The 19,720-nt window shown below is 34.4% G+C and overlaps 1 protein-coding gene across 1 annotated transcript in view; it reads left to right on the top strand.

The window, feature by feature from the left end:
- Exo84 (exocyst complex component Exo84) overlaps positions 1 to 16,759 on the top strand; it is a 45,040-nt gene extending 28,281 nt beyond the window's left edge. Inside the window, exons 9-13 of the mRNA XM_081737062.1 lie at positions 1,039 to 1,219; positions 3,548 to 3,678; positions 7,967 to 8,192; positions 11,644 to 11,834; positions 13,312 to 16,759. Of these exons, the coding sequence (XP_081593188.1) occupies positions 1,039 to 1,219; positions 3,548 to 3,678; positions 7,967 to 8,192; positions 11,644 to 11,834; positions 13,312 to 13,506 (924 nt within the window). The 3' untranslated portion in view covers positions 13,507 to 16,759. The remainder of the gene's footprint in view (positions 1 to 1,038; positions 1,220 to 3,547; positions 3,679 to 7,966; positions 8,193 to 11,643; positions 11,835 to 13,311) is intronic.
- Positions 16,760 to 19,720: the final 2,961 nt, after the last annotated feature.

Genomic DNA, 19,720 nt, shown 5'->3' with positions numbered 1-19,720 from the left:
CTAAAATTTAGGTCCAAATTAGGCACTTGAAAATCGCCGATTTTAAAACCACGAGTATATTCGTTCGTAATAAAAGCAGATGTATCTTATTGTTAGTCTTACTTTTTTGAACACTTTTTGTGTACATGAAGCGACAACGAATCTTTTAAAATGTTTTATTCAGTTCGTTCAATTTATTTGAACTACAAGCTGATCAAAATTGAGGTTTAAATTTTCCCGCAAGAAATTTAAAATCCCGAATATGTGCGCTCCACAATAAACATTACCAAATTACACTAGCATCTTGAGAAAACGAAACGAGTGGGGAAAATGAGTACAGTATAAGTAGATACTCCATTCAATCTACTACGAATTTTTGTATTCTTTTTGAAAAAAAAAAATATATATATATTTCAAAGAGAAGTAACAGACAAATGTTTTCTCGGTACAATGTAGATATGCTATTTCAGTTCCGTCATTTCGTCAATAAGCATTGGCCTCCAATGCAAAATATTAACCGAAAATAGTTAAATGAATCTTACCCAAGGGCGCCGATCCTGTGGGGCCCGGCCCGCCCGGCCCCCCAAAGCTCATATGCCCCCCCTTGTGTATGTATGAATATACAATATTTGGAATAATTTGAATGCAATTTGTCCTAACGTCCTCATATATACACCTTCTGCGTCTGAGTGCCCCTCCCCCCCTCCAAATTTACAGAGAAATCGGCGCCCTTGATCTTACCCACATCTAGCGGACACCCATATATTCAGCTGCGTATGGCGAACGTAAGGAATCGCTGTTTAAATTTATATTCAGATCGTTTTCTCTTTGCACGAATATATTCGTGATTATAATTTTAGGGAAAAAACGTAATAATTCGTGGTTTTAAGTTAAGCGGTTAAATGTATTTTTACCAACCAAAGGTTCGATAGTTTTTGAACATACCTCGTATGTATAAGAATTCATACTCTGAAAGAAATTTGCAGATGCCTACTAATGTTCAGTATTTTGAAATCTGGTACACTTGTAAGTAATCCCTTGTCTTTCTTTCTTTCGTAGTCGTGTAATTTGTTTCTGAAACTGTGTAGCACAATCCTGAAAACGCAGCTGAAAAGAGTTAAAAGGGAAGGTGCAACGGTGCTGTATGTACGTCAGTTGGGTGGAATCTTTTTCTCCAATTTGACAGATATGGCCAGAGAATTTCTGCGAGCGTTTCCTTACTCTTCGAGTTGTACGTCAGGTACGTTGAAATTGAATGTGGATTATTCTAGACAGAGAAAAAACATAATTATTCCGTCAGTTGTTTTCTTATGGATATATCTTTTAGTCAGTTTGCATGATTTCCTTTTTTACATCGTCGTGAATATGTTTGCTACCAATGAAATTAAAATGAAAAGTTATTGCAAGCCTAGCAGAAATAGTGAAATCTTTTCAAACAGTTTTTAGAAGAAAGAAATGTAGGGACATAAAATGTATTTTGTACATATTGTTATAAAAGTTAAATGGAATTTGTATCTAACATAAATCGAGTCTAAATATTTTTCTTCCTGTGAGTAGTTTTATTCTTAAATACCGATCAGCTTTTGGTTTGAAGTAAGGATGGTTGATTTTTAAATAGTTGTTTAAAGATTTTACGTTGCATTAAACTCCTGCATTTTTCTGATTATGATATTAAAATAAACTCTGTACTTTCCCTCGTGAAGTAAGATAGAAACCCATAACTAGACAGAATATGAATCTCTTCAATTTCGGCAATTGGTTAAACATTACATGAAATTCTTGTTTCTTCTGTTATTGAGCACACGATAGTTATTACTTATTTTAATTTAAAAATCTGTAAATCGGCGTAGAAGTCTCAAGAACGTGTTGGACGAACATAAACTTTCCTTGTGAATATATGTAATTGTATTAGCGGACTGAGAATCGTACATCAATATTCTATGTACTAATCTAAGTGACATCTTATTGGTACGATAGGGAAAAACAAATTGATTATAATTCAGAACACTTAGATGGATTATTGAGATTTATGATTGCTAGTCACAATAGAGATACAATTAGTCAAATCAGATCATGCTAATTTAGTGCTACAATGAGTTACCGACACATGCAACTAATACGCAGAGACCATGGTAGTAAGTAGTAGGAAAACAGATAAGTATAAGATAAGAATGGAAACATTTACAGAAAATGTTTAGAATTATGTTACTTTCTTTAATTTTACTACAGAAATTAGATAAATATGTATAGCAGTCAACGTATTTCATTACAGTAAATCATCATATAACTTCATATTTAAATTCAGCGTTTCAATTCAGGTAGATACTGAGGTCATAACCACAAAGAATATTACATCTTCCTTCTCATTCATACAATCTGTCCATCGAATTAGGGCTGCTACAAAACTAGTACTCATCTATGTTGTTGATACAAACATGTATCTCGAATAATGGCATAACATATTTTACTGATAATGCACATTTCCTTGACGATGAAATATGAGCTTTTAATTTATTGCTATTGGCATGATATAAGTTACTTATACGTACTTAGACATGGGGAGAATTTCCAATGAGAGGCTGAGAATAAGATTAGTAAGATATTATTGTTAGTTTCACCTTGTCACAACTTTAAATTTATACTTCCAGGTAAAAGTAAAATTGAAATGCAATAGTTTGTCAGTTATCAGAAGTTAGTACAAAGGTTTAGGTCTCCAAATTATATTGATGTGACAATTAATAACAAAACCTTGAAAACTCTTTAGTAACAGTTTGTTTAGTTGCCACAATTCGACATGTATATTTTTTTCTTTACAGTCTTACTTCCGTAATTAATAATATATGACACACATAATTTAAAAATAGCCGCCATCTGAAACAGTTGTGATATTAACTATAAAATAGATTCATGTACAACAGAACAAGTAATAAATTACATAAAATAATAATAAATTAATTACAAAGAAAAATGGAATAGATAGTAAGAGATTAATTAATAACAAATAAAACAAATTTATTTTAAATAATCTTTGAAAGGAAGAAATACATATAACCAATGATATGCAAGAGAGAAAACATCGCACATGTAATGGCAAGCCGTTACAATGTTACAGTAATTTTTCTTTAAGTTGTTGTGGTCCAAATTTATGGTGGATTTGATTTACAAGAGTGTGGTATTTTTCAAAAATGGTTCTTTCAGTTAGGTATGTTTTTGCGTTGTGTAAAACCTTTACTTTTTCAATGACATGATGGTTCTTTTAATAAATGTTCCGCCAATGCTACAACTGCTGTATTTTTAATTTGTAAATGTATTCGTTATTTACTGTGTTTAGTATTCAATGTGCTATTGTTAACTGCACTGTTTCGATGACACCTTCCTCAGTTGATCTAGGTAACTCACTGCTACTCATCTAACTTTTTAGAATTTTATCTTTCACTGTTTCGTGTGCATAGTGAACAATGATTTTTTTTTTAAATGTTAATTATTAGAAAAATTAAGACACCCATTCTGTTTTCTATTGACACATTTTATTTTCCTCGTCCTTGTTTCATTTAATTTATTTTTTCAGCATTCGTAGTGTGGGCAGGGGCCGAATTAAATCATTTCACGACCCATCTTATCAAACATGTGTTTATGCCTCAATCATCCATATCAACTTTAGCTGAGTGTGTGACATCTGTCAGAAGTCAGTGTGATCAAGTACGTTATCCTTATAGAATATTTAGCATTTTTAGAATACAGCTTTTAAATTATTTTTTAAAAAATCATATTTTTTACTTAGTATAAATAAGAGTTGTTAGAAATTAGAAAACTGCACAGTAGAAACTAGAAGACACCAATTTTTAATTCAAGGCTACTTTCAAACAAAAATGGTGAAAAAGAAACGAACCTGACATTTTTTGGGGGAGTGCATATATGTTAATAAAACTTTGAAACAATGTACAAATCACAATTTTGATTAGAATATGCAGTGTGGCAATTAGGAAACTTTTTTTTTTTTTTTTTTCTGATGAGTGTGTTTAACACGGAAGTTTTTCGTAGTGGTGAATCTGCATGTGATCTTGGAATCACGTGAAGAAATTTTCAGCGTGGCCTGTTGCCAATGTGGTGGCTAAGTATAGATTGGTATTGGGGAATTATGGCACCATTTCAACAATGGAACAAAGAGTGAATATCAAATTCCGTGCGCGCTTAAGGAAAACTTCAACGGATACATTTGAAATGTTTGAAAAAATGTTTATTGTGTCAATTGACGTGTTATTGAATGCCCCATAGCAGAACATGCCGCGATATGCGATGTCATCGCAAAAAAATTGCCGCGCCTGTGCGGAAAAATTGCCAGAGGAAAAAGAAATATAGCCAACAGAAAAGTGTAAAAACATGCCTGCTATGTGTAGCTGTCTTAAATGCACGGGCGACTCGCATAAATATAGTTTGAACTGTCTTTTTACGTGGCGTAAAGCGTATTTTTAACAATCACAAGTGTTTGTTCTTCAGAAATTTTTTGACTTACAAAAGCTCATCGCAGAAAGACAAAGGAAGTTCTGTCATTGGGATTGAATGTTATAAGGAGTTCAATGTTGGAATAGAGTCTGTAGAAGATGGAGAGCTCCCAGGTCCAAGCAACAATTGAAATAATTGACAAAGTTTGGAATATCATTTTGAATAATTGGAATACATGTCTCAGGGTAATATTAGACCTCGTTGCGTTGAATAAGGAGACTGTCCACCAAAGTAACTGTGTGAAAGTTTCTTGCTTCATTCCTTAAAGGAGGAGCAAAAACTAGAAAGAGTGAACCATGGCGTTCGTGGGATTTTGGTCCAAAAAAGTTTTGTGTGTTCCACACCCACATACTCGCCAAACCTGTCCGCCTGTGATTATTAAAAACAATACTAAAGGATTACTTTTTTGACAGTGTTTTCACCATCCAGAAAGCATGACGATTATTATTATTATTATTATTATTATTATTATTATTATTATTATTATTATTATTATTATTATTATTACTTGAACGTCCCACGATTATGCCCCTACGCTAAGGGAGACGATGTGAAAGCATGACGAGGACCTCAAACAGCATTACAGTCCAGGATTTCCAGAAGTCATTCTATGACTTACTGGATCATCCATAGCTGATGGGGATAAAAGAGGTTCCTACTTTGAATAAATCGATATGTATATTGGTTCCATTTGTTGTTGTTCATTAGTTTTTGACAGCTCAAGGCTCGTTTCTTAATTGCCCCATTGTATACGTGATAAACTGATATAAAAATGCAGGTCTATATTGTAAGATTTAAATTTTACAACTACGATTAACAGTTAATTTAAGAGAGTCTCCCCACTTTCTTCTGTATTGCATATATATACATTGAGATATATTGTTGAATATGTATAATTCTCAGACTGTCTCTTTGATTGTTGAAAATAAATTACAAGGTGTTCGTGTTACCATGCGAATTATTGTTGTAAGAAAAAATCTAAACCAATGAACTTACATTAAGGAAATACCAATTGTAGACAACTAGGACGTCGTATCCGGGTTAAGATATATATTTACCTATAAAAGGCAAAGAGGCAGGTAGGCGGGGAAGATAGCGACGAATATAATATAATATTATTATTATTAGTGATTCCTATTTTAGTCTTTAATTGCGATTTTGACAGTATCCTTTCTGAACTATTACCATAAAATAATACTGTATTTTTTTTTTTTTTTTTTTTTTTTTAAATCAAGACAACTAGTTAATTTAATTAGCTATCATTATGATAACGAGACTTTACTAGAACGTTTAGTTATTGGCCTGCTCGATAATTTTGATTTTTTTAGCACTTTTTAAATTATAATTGAAAATAATGATGATTATAATTATTTAAGGATAATATACTATCAGGATAATATACTATAATTAAATTCGATGGTGTTCGGAGAGTGAAAAAATGTGTTATTCAACCGAAACTCTTTTCTACGCTTCAAATTTTATTAATTTAGCATCTATACTAAAATTAATTTACGCATAGCTACTTCTGCTACATTAGATATTTTTCATGTATTACAACTGTATATCGTTAGAAGTCATTTGATATACAGGGTATTTCCAGGAAATGATGTAACTTGATTCCATAAAATTCTTTTATTTCAAGATATCCTTAATATAGTCAAACGTGGATAAGTATGATTGCAAGGACCTCCAAGTTAATCCCATCTATAAAGGTATCTCACCTATCGTTTCTTTCTTAGCTGATTAAAATAGCTGAAGTTTTACTTATAGAGGTAATGTTGAATTGCAAGATTCCCAGAAATAGAGGTTTCTCACTTATCCAGGTTTAACTGTTCACGCATTTAAAATCCCTCGAAATAATATCCTTGAGCATCGATGTGCAATTGCCGGCGTTTCGGCTACGCTTCATAGCTCATTTGAACGTCTTCAACACCTATCTCTTGCAAAGTATTCGTCAGGCAACTTCCACGCTTTTAACAATCCGAAAATTGTGTCCTCACAATCTGGATTTGAGCCGAGGAAACAAAAGAAGTTAGACGGCATCAAGTATGGCTATAGGGAGATTAGAACAGCATTGCCACGGTTTGTTTCTCCATTGTCCAGGTGAAGGATTAAGGTATTGGCGATCTCCAGGTAATACTAACCCATTATGGGCAGCATCGTTTGTGTCAAGAAAAGACATTGAGCGTTAATTTAATCTGTGATTCTTAATTTGAGTCTTTTATTGAAAAGACTCGGTAGTGTGCCACCGAATCATTTGTGTTTTCCATGAATCATCATTCTTTCTATATCTGAGCAAGCTTTTGATGGCGGATTTTTCAAATTTAACACAAAATTTTATTGCGTATTTCTGTTCGACACTCCTCTTCATTCTGACTGTTACGTGAACAGCTGTTTACTTCGTAAGCGATCCTCACTCTGTTAAAGCTCAGAGTTAACTGATGAGAAGTCGTCTTCTCGTAACATCTCCCAACAAAGCGTTCACGCTCGGAGACTACTCTCCATTCCTTCTCATGGATCCAAGAAAACCAGGCTCATTACTTTCCGGACATTCCTTGCATATCAAACTTTTGGTCAGTTATAATTCAATAATTAATTCTGTCTTAACACATGAATGATTACGTTTATGGCACTGTATAGGCGACAGAGACAGTAGTTCGCTTCTCTTAAGCGAAGAAAAAGTTAAAGATTTAACTAGTTTTAGACTTCCAAATTACGTTGTTCATAAGTATCGGAAGTTTATAGACGACTATAGATTTCCGATACTATAGTCATTGTCTGTCTGTCAACAGGTATCACAGCAAAAACGATAAGATATCTCGAGATGTTGTTTTTTGGAAGATTCAGTATCAGTAATAGTCTCAACAATAGCTTCCATCTACTCCATTAGGCCTGTTCAAACCGGAAGTGGTAGAAATTAATAACTTCTAGTTTCAACGTCAATCGGCATAGAACAAGTGTGCTAATATATAGCGACAAGCGATTGTTTGAAATTGATTCAGCATCAGAAGAAAAGATAACCTCTTCACTCGCATCTCTCTACCTAGGCAATAAAACCGGAAGTGATATAAATTTACTACTACTACGGGTTTTCACTATGGATTTCTATAGAGCAAAATCGGTTAGAGATAGCGAGAAACAGTTTTCAGCAATCGATTAAGGGTCCGAAGAACATGTTCCACCTCCGATTTTATTCTAATGCAACCGGAAGTTGTAGAAATCTACTACCATTTCCGGTTTGAATATTAATCTTGATATAGCAAAAGCGACAGCTTTTTTATATGTCTTCAGTGTCCCAAGAATAAGTTCTGTCTCTGACCGTATTTCTATATTACAACAATATTACAACTGTATTCTATGTTAAGCTATAGATCTACTAGGATCCAATATTGAGTTCGCATAATTTGGAAGTCGACCGTAGTTTCTCAATTGAAACGAAACTCGTTGTTCACTATTCATTATATTAATTCTTTATCTCTTGCAGTTATGTGAATTGGGTTTAGATTTCCGATTCCAGCTTGATGGCTTACTCCGAACACCCTTGGTTCGTGCTCTTCTTGACTCACGAGAAAAGCTGATAGATGCAGTCAAGTTGAGAGCGCAAGAGGATAAGTGGAGACCGTTAAATTTACAAAGCAAAGCTGGACTGAAGAAATTTTTGGAGGAAATGAGTGATATTGGGATTGCCAGTATTCATACGTACACATCAGGTAATTAATTAAAAATTCTTGTACTGTAGCTGAGAAAGTATACCAGTCTAGGAGAATCAATTTACAAATCTTCGCACATACCACATTTCTGAGAACAAAAACACGTATAGTCGTTTCATTCATTTGCGCGATATAGAGAGATATCAGGTTATTCCTTCGTATATTACTTTCAGATGTTCAGTTCTGGCGTTAACTGAAAGGGACCAGTTTTAGAGAGTGCTTCTTTCCCGTGTCCATACGTACACACCAAATTGTTAAATTAAAACTAGACGCCATCGGGTTCAAATATTTATATATGAATATTACGTATTTTGTAGTAATATTTATAACAGCATCATGAGTTAACTTATGAAATGTGAGTCAGTTTGTTGATATTGTTTAATTACTTCTCTTTATTCTTCTCCCTTCCGTCAATGCTTCTGACCTGCAACCATTGTGTAATTGACATTTTTTTCTTCCAAAATTATTAGATACAGTGTTTAATTAATAAAGGGACGCGACACATGTAAAATGGTTTTAGGTTAATTTTTAGTACAGAGTCCAAACCTCCAAGATTTGCTCTAAGTAATGACAGAGATATTTCAAAGGAATTGTCACCACGTTGGTTTGTAATAAGAGGCCCAAAAGCGTACTCCCTCACAAAATAAGTATCATGAAGACGCTGATGGAAAAACACCTAACTGTAGGGATACCGCGAGCGTAGCGAGCGGAAAAAAATAGCATTTTTCTAAATCTATAATATAGTAAGTTGATCGCTATATTTTAGTATTAAAGAGTAGGATTTTTGGGGCCCTCTGAGCCTGGGCTCCATTGGCTCCACCCTTAATCCGCTCCTGCGTATGTATGAATTGTGTATAAAGCCCTTTTCACTACTACAAGCCACACACTAACTACAAGTTACCGAATATCACACGGATGATGAAACTGAGACGCCAGTGATGGTCGAAACATGTGCTTCCACGAGCAAGATGCGCAGAGTGCTTCAAGTTCTAGTCGGATGGCATGGAGAACAAGGCTTTTGGGTAGATCAAGAAGGAAAAAAGGACATAAGACTAGAATCTTAGGGAAGTGGAATCGCGATTTGATTGACTCAACACAGATAGGATCCTTCTTTCTTTCGGCAATAAACTTTCCGATTCCTTGAGTTGTTAGGGTAGAGTATACACCAAGAAGGTATCATGGTACTTGATGTGACATTTTTACTGAATTTTACTGTTTCAGTTGCTGCGAAAGGTTAATTAGTTAATTATCGTTCGATGTTTTTATATGCTAATGAAATTCTTTTGACGTAATTTTTAACAATCACGTTGGTATTTTATTTCTAAATCATCATTGTCATTTAATGGCTATTAGTAACGTTATCTTCTTAATTTCCAAGACTGTGCTGTATTAAGTGATAATCCAATACTAAATTTAGTCGCAACCATGGTCGCGTCCGAAGTACTGTAAATATTCCGAGGATAATTCCCTCTTTGAGTGACTTCTATCTCACGAAAATTTGTTTGTTTATAAGTGAAAACTATATTTCGGACTAGACTTAAATTGGGGAAAGCAATGAGGTAAACAACCAAAAGTCCAAATGAAAATAGTGGTATATTATTATAGGTTGGTTTCTTTTCGTATAAATGTTTTGATTGCTTCAAGCACGTCATATTTTCCATTGCGAAGAAGATAAAAGATTTTATATTGAACTAGCAGAATATCCGTTCTTCACACGGAGAGAATACGTTTCATTTTGGACATAAAGAGCTGAATTTGGATTTAAACGGCATCGGAAGTGTCACTGTTCATCTTAGCGACTCCGAAAACTATAAATGCGACACTAATATCGGTCATTTTCGATCATTTTAAAAATATCTCCCCCTTCCCCAAAGTTATACCGTCAAAATGAAATGGTAAAAAACATCCCAAGTCCGAACCTCATATATGTTGAAAATTTGATCGAGATCGGTCGTGTGGTCAAAAGGAAAACCTAGGAGTACAAATACCTAACCTCTGACAACGGGCACCAATGGAACATGAATTTTTGTCCGTTACTGAGAGGTGTCCGTTACAGAGAGGTTACAGGTATTTAATTTCTCACAACGGTAATTGTGTGCAGTAATATACAGTAAATACATTATGTATGAGCGTAAATTCATAAAATTCAATATGAAAATACACTCGTTAGTATGTATTTGAATTACTGGGAGGGATGAAGGAGAAATTCATTTCTGTTAAATAATATTATTGCTGAGGGATATACCATGTATTTCAAATTTTCAGAACTTTCTCAAAGAAGTGTTAGAAACCAACTAACTGGCTAAACTCTCTTCTTGAGCGAAAAAGGCATGTTTTTTTCCTCTACAAGGGCAATAAAACTCATTAGTAAGTGTCTTTGAAAATCCTCAGTACAGTTGCGGAAGAAACATGTGTGTGTGTGTGTGTGTATTTGCGTACTAGCGCGATATCTTCGTTAGCGGAATGGATGAAAAGGCGAGTTATTGGGAGTGCATATGTTTATTGACCCAGCCCCAATCACAAAGAATATCCTCTTAGTGAAAGTGAAAAAGAAAGCCGGGAAAACTCCATCCCAGACTTGTTCCAGTATCATAAGTAAAAGAAAAATGTTGCTTTTCCAAAAAAGTGAGAGAGGAAACATTGCTCGTTGAAAATGTTATTGTAAAACAATGTTTGTTTTGTTATGTGTGAAATTGTCGGGAAAGATGCAAGACTCAGAGTAAAAAGGACTAAATTTTTTAGGGAAGGGAAGATCTTTCGGATAGAATTCTTGGGCATACGACTGACCCTGTATGAGTGTTATTGCTTATTGAAGGTCCTCTAGGATTTCCACTAGAAAGCAGTTTATTGCGGGCAGAAAAAAAGAATAATTTCAGGTTCAGCTCGAAGCTCTTCTGTTTGGTGGTAGTTCACCAGATCTAGACTCATGATAGATACACTTGTGGGGAAAAGACTTTTCTGTCTACTGTAATATATCGCAGACCAAGAATAATTCCTGTCCGTTATGAAGAGGTTATTAAGGCGTTTGGGAGGGAAAAGGACTGTCCGCGTCCATATCTGAGTGTGTCCGTAAAAGGGAAGGTTTTGTTCCGTAAGAGAACATATATTTTTACCGGGACAAAAAAAAAAAAAAAAAAAAATGTCCGTATTATAGAGATGTCCGTTAAGGGAGGTTTCACTGTATTTCATTAATCTGTTACCTCTTTCTTTTCTTTTTGATTTATTTATTTTATAAAATGTATGAATTGTGATTTGTCCCGAACCCAGAACTGTAGTATATTGAGATATCCGGTAATATCCTACATAATCATGAAATATGGATTTGTTAATTGAATTACGTCTATCGTGATATTTCTCTTAACAGTAAAGATAGTAACTACAGTAATTAATGTTAAAAACGTAGGATAAACTAATGGCATATCTGTATATTAATCTTTTTGTTTCATTGCAGGTGAATGCTTTGTAAATTTAACAAGTAATACAGTAGCGTTCAGCAAGTTATACCTTGGACTTTTAGAGGATTGCTTAAGATTAGCTAGCCCAGAATTGCTTTATACAATAGATGAAGTATTGAATGATGTATTTCGTGCTCACTTACGACATCTGGAAGCCTCACTGCAAAACGATGCATTGAGAAACGAGGTTAGTATCTTCCACACATTAACTAGTATTTTGTAAATATATAGATTGTCCTATTGTCGTGGGTAAATTGTTTAAGTATAAATTAAAACAAGCCAACAAGAACTGACGTAACAATGAACATTATTACCGTAGATTCATTTCTAATATTAATTACACTCAAATAAAAGTCAGCAGACATACTTTACAAAATAATTTCTTTGTATTTTTTTTTTTTTTTTCTGTTAGCACGGTATGCAGCAGGCTGCATTTGAAGTGTAATTAATTTTAGTTTTTATAACGAATCTTCCAGATTGAGCTATCATATTCCTTTTCTGTATTCTTCTCTGTCTTTAATATTGTTTTTACTCTTCCCTTGTTGACCTGTATCAGCGTACGATTAAGATCAAAGAAATGTAATGAAAATTTACTGTGCAAGTACGAATGAAAGTTGAAAAGCCAGTAAGGTAAGTTATATACAGTTCAATTTTTCTGTTTTCGACAATCTCAAAATGACATTTTACAAATACAGGGTGTTTCAAACTATCTGATTTCAAACAATCGTAACTATGTACCTTTTTATCCGTTTTGAACCAACGGTGAACCGTCAGAAAGGAGGAATTCTTAAATTTTATGCAGTTGCCGCTATTTACAGTAGCGCGCTTCCTTCACTGGTCACTTTAGTGTTTGTCAGTTTGGTGACTACACAACATTTTTTTTTTTTTTTAAACCTACACTTCGCAAAGTATGAATTTGTAACAGGTATTCACCGTGAATTTGGTCGACCATGCCCTGGGGTTTATAAAAGACTGTTAATGTGCCTCCCCTTTCAGCTACAGTAGTCGAACTGCGGGAATGCAGAATAACAGAAGTGGAAATAATCGCAGAAGTTTGGGACGAATTTGACTACCGTATGGGTATTTGCCGTGCGATAGTCAAATTCCTTCTATATTACATTAGCTTTGTAATATAAAACTAATTTGAAGTATGTCTATGTCCTATACTATAAATACTATTTACATTTTAAATCGGATGATTTTTTTTGAAACATCTGTACTTCGTCCTTAGCTCTCGAGGAGCAGCTAGCACCAAGAATATGCTACTGAATTCTTAGGTGAAAATACATCTTTCCGAGGAATTGTTTGTTTGCTTTAGAGTGTTTGAATTCAATGTTATTTAACGTTTAATATACAGGCGTACAAGCAAATTTGCGATACCTAGTTCAGTAACGAACACTAATGGAATTTGATTCTCCACCAACCTAGTGTTCAGATTCTTCTGTATAACTTCATCGTCGTATTGTACCTCCAGGTACTTAAACCGTATTTCAAAAATAAGAAAAGAAAAAAATTAGTGTGATTAGGTATTACCTGTCTGTACTTATTGGTTAGAGATATTAATTGTTGTGTTATTTACATTAATTTAGTCGTTTTCATATTCTCTTCAAAAGTTTACATTTCCTACAAATTAATTGTTTTTTCTTTCTTTTCGTCTTAAACAGTACAAGTTTATTCAAAAGAACGCAGCGTTCTTGCTAGACACTCTTCTAACGTTAGCTGAACACTGCTATGAAGAAAAATTGGGTCACAGCTGTTCGCGGCTTGTAAAGCTTCACGAAGACTACAATTGGCTAAAAGATGGGCACATCACAAAACAAGGTTCTATTACGAAGTACTCAACTACTGGCTATATATGATAACACGGTAACAAAAGACATGATTGATAAGCTGTGAGTATTCAGACTTGATTTTTGTCTAGCAGAAAAAAAAAAAGAAAAATTGATGTTATGTATGAAGTGGGCCAGAATAAGTAAGAAAAAACACTAGCTCGAAACTAATGGGGATAATTACATAACTCTCAAACATGTCACTTCGAGTACTGAAATGATGACTAGAATGACTGAGAAATTATGTTTATTGATAAGGATAGCAGCAAGAAAAATCCAATTCCAATACGTGACTGTATCGTAAATGTAGTATTTCAGAAATAACCAGTGCAAATAGTATAGTCCAACCACTGTGACTTAATGTCTATAATGTTACATATACAGGGGTTGGACAAAAAAATCTAAAAACACTTCATACAGGACATGTAAGTTTGGCCCTCCACTGTACAACACATGTTGCGGTTGCCTATCGTTTTTTTGTTTTCAATGTGTCGTGTGCATCTTCCTCTTCCATCAGCAGTAACCAGTTCACCTGTGAGTGTCGTGGTGTGAAAGTGGTTCTGCAAAATGGGCGACCTGACAGACTTCCAAAGAGGCATGATCGTTGGTGCCCGTCTGGTTGGAGCTTCAATGGCAACAGTGGCAAACATTGTGAGGTATCGAAAGACACTGTGTCCAATGTCACGAGGGCATACACAATTCATGGGCAAACGACGTCTGCAAAGCACAACAGTTGTCGAAACACAGTCCTGTCAGATAGGGACCGGAGGGCATTAAAACGGATTGTAGCAGATATAAAGAAGACCACTGCAATGAAAATTACATCTGAACTCAATTCCAGCTTACAGAACCCGGTTTCATCGAAACCAGTGTGACGGAAACTTCAGAAAATGAAAACTCATGGCAGGGCCGCTATCGCCAAAACCCTGGTCACAGCAGTAAATACAAAGATGCGTATCCAGTGGTGCAAGGACCACAAGGCGTGGACTCGTTCCACACGGGAGCTGTATACGTCCCTTCCACGTCGGATTCAAACTGTTTTGGACGCAAAAGGAGGCCCCACACCATACTAGGTATGATTTTCACACTTTTGCAAACGTTTTAGATTTTTTTGTCCAACCCCTGTACTTGAACTTGATATGACATTACAAAGTGTTAACGTCCATTTATAACAGGTTTATTTAAAATATAACATTTGTAGTTGTTGGTTTTTAAGGTTGACTGTATAGAGTACACAGATGTTTCTAGCTCAGACTTCAGTTCCAATAATAATCGAGCCATTTTGGTTGAACTACAGAAACGTATGTAAGTAGCAATTAAATACACGATAGACCGTTGTGTCGTTACGTATAGAACAGCAGAAATTACAAGGAAGGATTTTACATTGCTAATGAAGGGGAATTCAGGTTACATTTCACTTTTATGGAGAAAGGAAACAGACGCTGGACTTGTCTTTTCAGATGTGAACGAACATTCTTGGCCCCCTTTTAGCAAGAGACTATATGGAATAGGACCTACTACTTAAGGTAGGATTGGAACCACTGTTTGGAGTGGTAATAAAGGTAGGCTATTTTGTCCTCAGGATTGTAAAAGAAATGTCCTTTCCTCATACCATCATCGGTAAGCATTTTGCTAATGTTAAGTCTTTCGAAAGTGAAGTTTTGACACTCTATATCTAAACGTCTTAGTGTGAAGAGTGGAACAGATCACTTACGTTTCTAATATTACGAGTGTTTTTCCTTTGTTTTCCGCGTTCATTCTTCGGAAATTACCAATGTCGCTTTTTGTTTCAATGTTGTTCTGTGTGCACAATTCGTTAAATTATATATTTGTCGAATTTATGTTAGAGCTGAGTTCATTATTGACGCAGGTTCGGTTTTTACAATATAAGTGCAACAGGCGATAATCACGAATTTCTGGATAAATGACAGGTCGCCTGGCAGGTGCAAAAGATATTGTAAATAATATTTTCATACCAAGAATTTTTTGCAGTTCTCCCAGAAAAATGCCTCATTCTTGTTTCCTGTCGTACAAGGTATATGGTATTTGATCGAGTTGTGAAATAAGAAAGCAATATTTTGTTCTTGATCTTGGACACTTCAAAATAATAGCAATCACTATACAATACATTGTACATGTAAATATTACAAAAATTAATATTGATTGCCGTACAATAAATAGTATAATTTTTTAAATTGTGTTTTTAAAATAGCTTTGTTGAAAATTTATATCTGTTAGTAAGGCTTGGGACAATCTCAAAACTGGACGTTATTATTATTATTATTATTATTATTATTATTATTATTATTATTAAATATTCATGCTACTAAGATAACAAAGAACTCATTGATATAATATATAAATATTAGATAACATAGAAGAGTTTGTAAAGTATATGATTCACGATATGTACTAAATTACTCTCATAATATTTAGTTGTATTCCACAAAAAAGTACTAATTGTTGAGTAACTATGTACACAACTTCAAGGGTATTATTACATCAGTTTTTATAACTTGATGTCATGGAATGATAAAATGGGGACTCGTACATATGGTCTTCATCAAGTTCACATATTGCAACTGGATTTGGATTGCGTGACACTTCACTCTATAAATGAATATACATATAATGTTTTGACAGTAGTTGTTCCGTCCTTATCTTAACTTCTTAAAGGGAATTATCCGTATAAGTATGAAGAAAATGTCTCGACCTACAAGTATAAGGTCGACTATGTAAGATTACGAGTTATTGTGATAAGTTATATAAATCGAACATCTCAGAATTTTCCATGCAAGTTTGTAAAGAAAATAAGCCATTATTATTTTTTATGAAATCGAACTGTTTATAGTATTTCACATTCCATATAAATTGTGGTAGTCTTACATGTATGATATTTTATAATCTCCTGTGTGGTTTCATGAGGATTATTTTGGTGTCATATAAAATATTCTTTCTGGATCCCATTTATGTTCGTTGCTTATCTTTTATTTATATTCAAATTATAAAAATATCTGTATAGAAGTATATAAAATGTTAACATCAGGTCGATCGAGTTAATTGATAATAAAATTGTATTATGTATTTTAATTATGTACATTGTTAGTTAGAGGATGTAAAGTGAATTATAACTGTATGAGGCATACCTAGGTAAATGTTTACTTCACTGTCTCATAATAAAACCAGAAAAGCTACCCACTCTAGCTTTGGAACTATGTATAACTCAAAAAAAAATAATCAGAAATTCTACCCACTCTAGCTTTAGAAGTACGTATAACCTGAATAAACATAAAATCTGACCAAAGCAAAGACTTAATTTTACTAATCTGTGTTAAGATTCGGCATATATCATTACCTTAATCAGACATATTATCATCTTCTGGCGATTTTATTTGTTTTCACTAATGGTACAGTTTGGCATAATATAAGCAAAACAGTGTAATAGAATGTTACCTAGCAGAAGTAATTTATTCAAGTACGAGAAACGTATTACTGTTCATTCTCATACTTTAGATATACCTAGTACTATTTAAAACAAAAGCGTGTAAATTCTGTATATATGTATATTGTATATACAAGTACATAGATATGTTGCACTAGTACAGTTGTATTAGTCATACCCACTATTGTAATATACTATATTAGTAAATATAAAGAATGGACAAAATTGCTTCTTTTTTATTTTTTGTGTTGTCCTTTCTGCATATATCGTTACGACGGTTCAGTACCTGCGCTAATCTTTATTTATAAACTCATTGATTTATATGGGGAAGTAGTCCTTTTATGTGAAGTGATCGGGAATTTTAAGTCGCTTGCTTTGTAAAAGTAATTTTTATAAAAACTATGCTATACCTGTCTCTCTGTTGACAGGTAACAGAGCAAAAGCGGTAAGCGATAGCCAGAAGGTGTTTTTTTTTTTTTTTTTTTTAATTGATTTAGCGACCTGTGGAGATGAGGTTCCATCTTCTCCATTAACCCTCTATTTAAACCGGAAGTAGAAATCCACCTTTCCGGTTTGAACGTTGATCGCCATAGAAAGAAAACAGCACTAGAGAATATACATACATACATACATATATATATATATATATATATATATATATATATATATATATATATATATATATATATATATATATATATATATAAAATTTAAATCGATGCATCCCATGAGTAGGTTCCATCATCCTTATCTTTCTACCAAGTGGCCAAAACTTACTACAACCTCCGGTATCAATATTGATCTCCATAGAACAACAGTGAAGAGTGCAAGAAATGTCTTTTTGATACAGATTCAGCGTCCCGTGAACGAATTTTGTCTTGATCTGTATTCTGCTGTTCAAATCGGAAGTGGTCGAATCCAGATTTCCGATTCAACACTGATTGCTATAACGGAAAACGGGTAAAAGATAACGAGCAGTTTTATTATTATTATTATTATTATTATTATTATTATTATTATTATTATTATTATTATTATTATTATTATTATTATTATTATTATGGATTCATTACCTCAAGAACAGTTTGAATCTTCGACTTCATTCCTCTATTGAACCGAAAGTGGTATAAATCTACTACCACTTTAGATTTAAATATTGATCTTGAATCTTCATACCTAGTCTTACCATAAATACTGTCCCAACTTTTGAGGGTGGTTGTACTTCGGCTCGTTCAAGCGAGCGACGTTAAGAATGGTATCATGAAGCATAAATCATTGCTGGATGAGCTGAAGAAGTGTAAAGGTGTCAATTGTAAGTGTACAAGATGGAATGGGGCTAGTATGAAAATTGTGTAACCGTGATAGCGTTGCACAAGGTAGGTAAATCACCAAAGGAGATTTTCAAAACCCTACAAAAGCTTCAAATTAGTAAAAGAAAAATTCGTTTACCGCGCTATCCAGGGCTTTGTTGAGACTGGAACTGTGAAAGATCGCCCACGGCAAGAAAGACCACGCATAATAGAACACCGGAACTTATGAAAGTAGTGGCGGCACTGTCCGACGAAAGCCATTTAGGAAACAGTCAGTTATGGCTCGTGAGCTAAAAATGTCGAAAATGTCTTGTTTCGCACATTAAGCAGTGACCTGGGACTCCATGCTTACAAACAACGCAAAAGACACCTCATGACAAATGAACTGAAGCACCAGAGCCTCCTAAAAACAGCGCTTACTTAAGCTATACGCAGCAATAGGCACCGGCGAATCCTTTTTTAGGATGAAAAGATATTCACTGTTGAGGAGACTTTCAATGCCCAAAATTACACGATATATGCCACATCCTCTAGAGAAGTTGGTGAAAAAGCTCGAAGGATCCAGAGAGGTCAGTATCCTGCCTTAATCATGATGTGGTGGGCTGTGAGCTACGAAGGCGGATCGAGAAGGTCTCTAGATATAGGAATTAACTGCGAATATACTGAATAAGCAGTCGCGGACAGACGACAAGGGGTGGTCCTCCAGCTTTGGGGTTTGACATGAGGCTAACAATCTCATCCTGTTAAAAAAAAAAAAAAAAAATCAGAAAAATACAGAAGCCTCGGACCAAAGCTGATAACTTGTGCACGATCTCAGCAAAGTAGAATAGACATGAGATTTACAACATGGAATGCAAGAAGTGTTTATAGGGTAGGCGCGTTAAAATTCCCAACGAATGAGTTAGAGAAATATAGGATGGACCTGGTAGAGTTCAGGAAATCAGATGAAAAGAAAGTGGATCTGTGAATTCTGGAAATGTTACGTTCTTTGACGGAGAAGAAAATAGAAATGACCAACTAAGAACAGGGTTCTTTCGTTGATAAACGAATAGTATCAGCAATTAAGCGGATTGAATTTGCTAATAATAGGCTTTTATTACTCTTAAGGGTCGGTGGAATATTATTATTGTTTTAAATGTACACTCATGTCCAAAATTAATGTCGCATATCTATAACTGTCTTCTTGTAAGAATATAATTTGATAATGATTTTGCAGGGTACTTTTAATACTGATACTATATGTATAATCGGGAAATGTATATTTATGGTAAATTTCATAGGGAAAGAATTAGAGAAGGCTGTTTCATTCTTATGGTAGTGAAGTACAGACCCGGCCCTAGGGCGCAAAACCCCGTTTCTACCAGCGATCATGTTCGATGTGAGAGCCCCGTTGGTGAATGATTGCACGACATCGTAGTTTCCACTGAAGGAAACCTCTATTGAGCACTGCTTGATCCAATTTCGCCCACTCCTCCTTGCATACTTTGCAAAG

This window comes from Thermobia domestica, chromosome 13 (assembly GCF_964235325.1).
Source record: "Thermobia domestica chromosome 13, izTheDome1.hap1.1, whole genome shotgun sequence".
NCBI classification, from domain to species: Eukaryota; Metazoa; Arthropoda; class Insecta; order Zygentoma; family Lepismatidae; genus Thermobia; species Thermobia domestica.
This window is presented reverse-complemented; position numbering and strand designations above follow the sequence as displayed.